This window comes from Pinus tabuliformis, chromosome 6 (assembly GCF_031772625.1).
Source record: "Pinus tabuliformis cultivar Carrire ecotype Pingquan chromosome 6, CPIR1, whole genome shotgun sequence".
NCBI lineage: Eukaryota > Viridiplantae > Streptophyta > Pinopsida > Pinales > Pinaceae > Pinus > Pinus tabuliformis.
Genome location: NC_142292.1, coordinates 2,009,856,098 through 2,009,861,689, shown reverse-complemented (window position 1 = coordinate 2,009,861,689; position 5,592 = coordinate 2,009,856,098). Strand labels below are relative to the sequence as shown.

The window sequence follows — 5,592 nt, the reverse complement described above, 5'->3', positions numbered from 1 at the left end:
AATGTTGAAATAAGTATCCTTTTAAATGCTATTTGTGCTTAAATTATATCATATATATTCATAATTTTTTTTGCAACTATTTTAATTGTTCAAACAATACTTTGCTATAATTCATAACATTCATATGCATTTTAATAGTGAGAATATTTTGATATGATCTTATCATTATCTATATGATTATGAAATCAAAACCTTTAATACATTTCAAATTTGTTACACAATGTTTTTAACAAAATGTTTATACCTTTTAATATTTTGGTAGCAAACACAAACTGAACTCTTGATCAAAACCTGACAAATTCTAAATAACCTTATAACAAACACCTCATAGTGACACTGTAATGGATTGTTTTGATTGACATGTTGTGCACCGGAACATTGAATTGTAATTTGGAGAAAGCTTATTATGTTTTTTCTTAAATCCATTCCCAGGGATATATGAAAGTGAGATGAAGCCTGTATTATAACTTCAGTAATTTCCAAGAAGTAACACAATTCAATCAGCTAAAAGTATAGTCGGTGACTACCCTCCAATGGATCCCACCGTGACTCGAGTCTCTGCATTATGGAATTGTAGTCGTACTTCGTACTTAATTATTTTCAACTTTTCTGCATAAGTTCATATGCACCACAGCTTTAAGAAACGCGTGCAGACCACCGAGTCATGGATCCCACAGTTGTCGTGTTTATAGTACTGTGTTGATTACATCTTACCGTAAAACGCGTAATTCCCATCACTGCGAAACCCATCGACAGCGCCTTTTAAAGCAGCAAGGTGTATACCTGCTTCTGGTTCTCAACTTTCCATACCATTTCAATTTCCCAACCCCTGCGGTATCAGCTTTGTCTATCAGTCCGTCCATTGTTGAGATCGCCCATTCCATTTCCAATGGCAAACTTAACAACCACCCTCTGTGACAATGCCAATGCTTCTGCTACTTCCTCCGCCGCAGCCTTTTGTTCAGCCACGACTTCCTTTCCCCATTACGATGTGTTTATCAACCATCGTGGCCCTGATTCCAAGAAGACCTTCGTCAGTCACCTCTATAGACGTCTTATTTCCAGTGGACTGAGAGTCTTTCTGGATAGGGAGGAATTGGTGGAGGGAGGCAACCTTGCTTGTCAAATAGAAGCCGCTATTAGCGTAGCCTCTGTGCAAGTTGCCGTTTTTTCTCCCACTTATGCGGAATCAAACTGGTGCCTGGATGAACTGGTTCTCATGGTGGACTCGCGGGCTACCATTTTGCCTGTGTTTTACAATGTAAAACCTCATGTGCTCCGCTATACGGTCAAACATGGAGCATACGCGGAAGCCTTGCTGAACCACCAACAGAAGACAACGACAGACCCCCAAACTAGTCAAGAGCAGCCACGCTACCAGCCAGAGACTATTAAAAAATGGAGAAACGCGCTTGCTCATGTTGCGGATATAAGCGGTTTTGAGCTTAACGGGTGAGTTGGATCTCCCATTGATCCATCCAATCTGTGTTATTTTTCAATTGCGACTTACTTTTTCTCGCTAATTATTTTGTTCTCCCATTGGATCAATATACTTACTTTTTCTCACTAATTATTTTATTTATTCTCCCATGTTCAGAGACGAAGGGGAGCTGTTGGATAAGGTTGTGCAAAGCATTTTGAAAAATGTTCCCAAAACACCATTGGATGTAGCAAAATATCCAACTGGTTTGGACTTAAAAGTACAAGAATTTGAAAAGACTGTGTTGTCAGAGCAGTGGGAGACTGAGCGCTCAGAGGCCAAGGTTGTCGGAATCGTGGGCGTTGGTGGAGCTGGAAAAACTACGCTCGCCAAACATTTCTTCAACTGTAAGAGATCATATTACAGTGCATCCTCCTTTTTATTTGATGTGAGAGAAGATGCAGCTAGAATGTCCCTTAATTATTTGCAGAGCAAACTCCTTAAGGACTTGAAACAGACAGATATCATGATTGGTCAGGATGAAGGAATAGGGATACTTAAAAAGCATCTTTCATCTAGTCATGCTCTAATAGTTTTGGATGATGTAGATCATGTCTGTCAATTGGAAGCTTTTTTGCCCATCAAGGATATCCTTAGACCCACTAGCTTGATTTTAATTACTTCTCGGGACAAGCATGTGCTCAAAAGTTCAGGGATCTTAGAGTCCTCAATTTATAATTTAGAGGGGTTGGATAGACCACTCTCTAGACAGTTGTTTTGCTCCTACGCCTTTCATCATCCACTACCACCAAAAAAATTTGCAGATCTTGTTGATAGGTTTGTAACTGCCTGCAATGGTTTGCCATTGTCATTGAAAGTGTTCGGGGCACTTGTATGTGGGGAAAATGATGAACGTTACTGGGAAGAGCAATTGGATCGACTTCAGCAAACACTACCTGTTGAAATACTAGAGAGGCTGAGAATCAGTTATGATTCGCTCAGTAAACAGGATCGGTCAATATTCTTAGATATTGCTTCCTTCTTCATTGGAGAAGACAGAGATACTGCAATAAGAATATGGGGTACGGTAGGGATTCAGAATCTCGAGAACAAATGTCTATTGGAGGTGGGCATTAAAAATGAGATAAAAATGCATGATCATATCAGGGAGTTGGGAAGAAATATTGCAGCGGAGGAAGGATCAATGCCACTTCGACTTGGGGGTCGGACGACCAACGAGATTGATGATTTGCTGGATGAATCGTCATGTGTAAGCGCCTCAATCATTCAAACCTTCACGTTTGGGTTTCAAGATTGATAATAACATTTTCTTTTATTCATTATACATATGGATCTGTGAGTTCATGTATTTTTGTTGGTTTGTGAATGAACAGAGAACAAGGGAAGTTTGCGGGATTACGATGGTTGATCGCTTCAAGTTTTATTCACATAAACTCTGTGTGTCCAGGAGGAGATCAGAGATTTCCGGATCTACGTCGTTTGAGGTGGGATTTGAACCCATCTCCGGGATGAGTTCAGAAATGTCATTGCACATGAGTTCAGACATGTCATGGTACAAGAAATGGAGTGATGAGGTGTTCGGGAACTGTATGAGGAATCTGGTGAATAATTCCCCCAGTTGTGGTATTTTGAACTTGCGACTTGTTGCAACCGAAGATGGTTATTTAGAACGCATTTTGAAGAGGGCGCGGTCACCACATCTCTTATGGCTCCGCTGGTACAAATGTCCATACTCTTCTCTGCCTTCCTGGATTCCTATGGAAAATTTAAGAGTTCTAGAAGTAGCAGGGTTGAAACTAAAATTACTTTGGGAACGTGAATCTCAGGTATGCTTATTTTTCTTTCTTAATTTCATCCCATTTTTTATGCCAAAATCACCATATATGTCTTTTTCTTTCTGATATTAGGAACCCTAATAATATTGCAGGTTCCTTTCCAGTTGCGAGAGCTAAATATCTTTGCTCCCCTTTCAAGCATCCCTAAGTCCATAGGGCAATTGAAGCTTTTGGAAAAGATTGTCATCGTTCATTCCCTGTTAAAGACTTTGCCAGATGAATTTTGTAATCTGCGTTTCCTGAAATTCTTAGAGTTAAGGGATTGCTCAAGAATGATATCGCTCCCTGAATCATTCGGAAAGTTGACAAATCTCCAGCACATCAATTTTTCATGTGCTTCCGCTTTGCAGATGCTTCCACTTTCTTTTGGGAAATTAATTCGTCTGAAACATCTAGATTTAACAAATTGTGCCAATTTGATTATCTCCAGTGGAACACATGGTAATATGACGATGCTGGATTACTTGGACCTTTCCAGTATTACAACGCTGGAATACATAGATCTTTCAGGCTGTAAGAAAGTGAACGAATTGCCCAGCGGTATTGGAGACCTCTACAATTTGGGAACTCTCAAATTAGGAAGCGACTCCTTGAAAGTCCTGCCAATTTCGCTCGGTTTTCTCGAGAGTTTGACTGATTTGTCACTCCATGATTTGCCCATATTGAAATGTTTGCCCGAATCCATTGGACTGTTGACCAAGTTGAAAGAGTTGTACATTTGCAAATGTGGAATAGAATACTTGCCCTATGATCTTATGAAGCTGAATAATCTGGAAATTTTAAGAGTAGAAGAATGCCCGTTGTTAGAATTGCCATTTAAAAATGTTGAAAGAGAAAGGGAAAATCTAATGTTAGTCAATAATAAGTTGGACTCCTCCAATGACAGATGCATGCTTGGGCTCAAGCAGCTACGGTTGCACTGCCCAAAAATAAGGGAGGTAGCCTTTCCAACAGGTGTTTGCCCCAACCTTCAATTTCTGTCGTTGTATAGCTGTGAAGAACTGAGGCAAATAGCAGGGCTTTGTGGTCTGGCAGAACTTCAAATTCTCTGCATCTCCGACTGTGCAAACGTAGAGAACCTCCCGAGTTTTGAAAGGTTGATATCTCTGGAGGAGTTGAATGTTTCCGGGTGTCATAGACTGAGGAGCATAACAGGGTTGGGGCAGCTCACAAAGTTACGACGGTTATTTGTTAGTGAGTGCGAAGAGATGCAAAATCTAACCACTGCAGAGCATTTGGAGGAGTTAGATATTTGGCGTGTAAATCTCACGAGCATTGAAGGGTTGGGGCAGCTGACAAAGCTTAGATTGCTCAGGGTTTGTGCTTGCCCCAACATACGCAGACTCCCGGGTGTCCAGCATTTGGTATCGTTGGAAGAATTGAGTATTTGTGGTTCCAGAGATCTGAAGAGCATACAAGGGTTGGGGCATCTCACAAAGCTTCGACTACTGCATGTCACATATTGCTGGAAGATACAAAAGCTACCGGGTGTTGAACAATGCTCTTCTTTGGAGGAGTTTGATGGGCGTTACTGTCCCAATCTGCAGTGGGGTGAGGGAGTACTGGAGCATCTGCGCCAACGATTGAAGGTCAGTCTATAACATGTTAAAAAACACACCTGATGTTTCTGCAATCAAAGCTTTTTAGGTTAGTTATAAATTATAAAAAGTTAATTTGTAAATTTTTTTTTTGGGTTAAAGATCATGTACAGAACCGTTTATAAATCTTTTTTATCCACATCTATCAACGATTTGGTTGACCCCGTAACACTTTGGACACAGTATTCTTTGATGACAATACACCATTTATAAGAAATTGTTAATGGTGAGGGATGATGATGTTAATAATAACAATAGCAATAATATTAAGTTATACATAAATATCTCTAAGTAAAGTTTTAGAGTATAGATATCATTATTATAATGTTCTTATGATTCTTTTCCATTTCATTGATGAAAGAACCGTGTATTTTAATATCCTTTTCAAATGGCTCCATAAATAATGTAGCAATGCTTGTTTTGTAAAAGTAATTTTATTTGTATGTCTTCATAATTGTATATGCATTGAATTCGAAGATTGCCTGGAAACATGATTTTATCTTACTGGACATTGTTAATGGCATGATAGAAACAAGAGGGGAGAGGGAAAAAAATGTGATCAAGGTACTTCTTCTACATATCTCTAAGTTGATTATAACAACTAAAATACCAAGACTCCCATGCTCCCATTGAAACTTGCAATAACTAGAAAAGAAACATGTCATGGCAAAAAGTTGTCATAAAACACTGCCACTAATCATATTAATGTCCTCTTTGT

At 39.3% G+C, this 5,592-nt stretch overlaps 1 protein-coding gene across 1 annotated transcript; it reads left to right on the top strand.

Moving 5' to 3' along the window:
* Window positions 1-645: 645 nt before the first annotated feature.
* Window positions 646-5,139, top strand: LOC149267318 (TMV resistance protein N-like). The gene is made up of 4 exons (XM_089432228.1): window positions 646-1,452; window positions 1,598-2,690; window positions 2,815-3,267; window positions 3,369-5,139. Exons 1-4 carry the CDS (start codon window positions 890-892, stop codon window positions 4,875-4,877), a joined length of 3,618 nt encoding a protein of 1,205 aa, XP_089288354.1. The 5' UTR covers window positions 646-889; the 3' UTR covers window positions 4,878-5,139.
* The last annotated feature ends 453 nt before the right edge of the window (window positions 5,140-5,592 follow it).

Excerpts from the sequence above, each read along its gene's own strand:
- LOC149267318 (XM_089432228.1), top strand. The coding sequence starts at position 890 with ATGGCAAACTTAACAACCACCCTCTGTGACAATGCCAATGCTTCTGCT. Across the intron at positions 1,453-1,597 it reads AGCGGTTTTGAGCTTAACGG|AGACGAAGGGGAGCTGTTGG; the intron begins GTGAGTTGGATC and ends TCCCATGTTCAG. Across the intron at positions 2,691-2,814 it reads TGCTGGATGAATCGTCATGT|AGAACAAGGGAAGTTTGCGG; the intron begins GTAAGCGCCTCA and ends GTGAATGAACAG.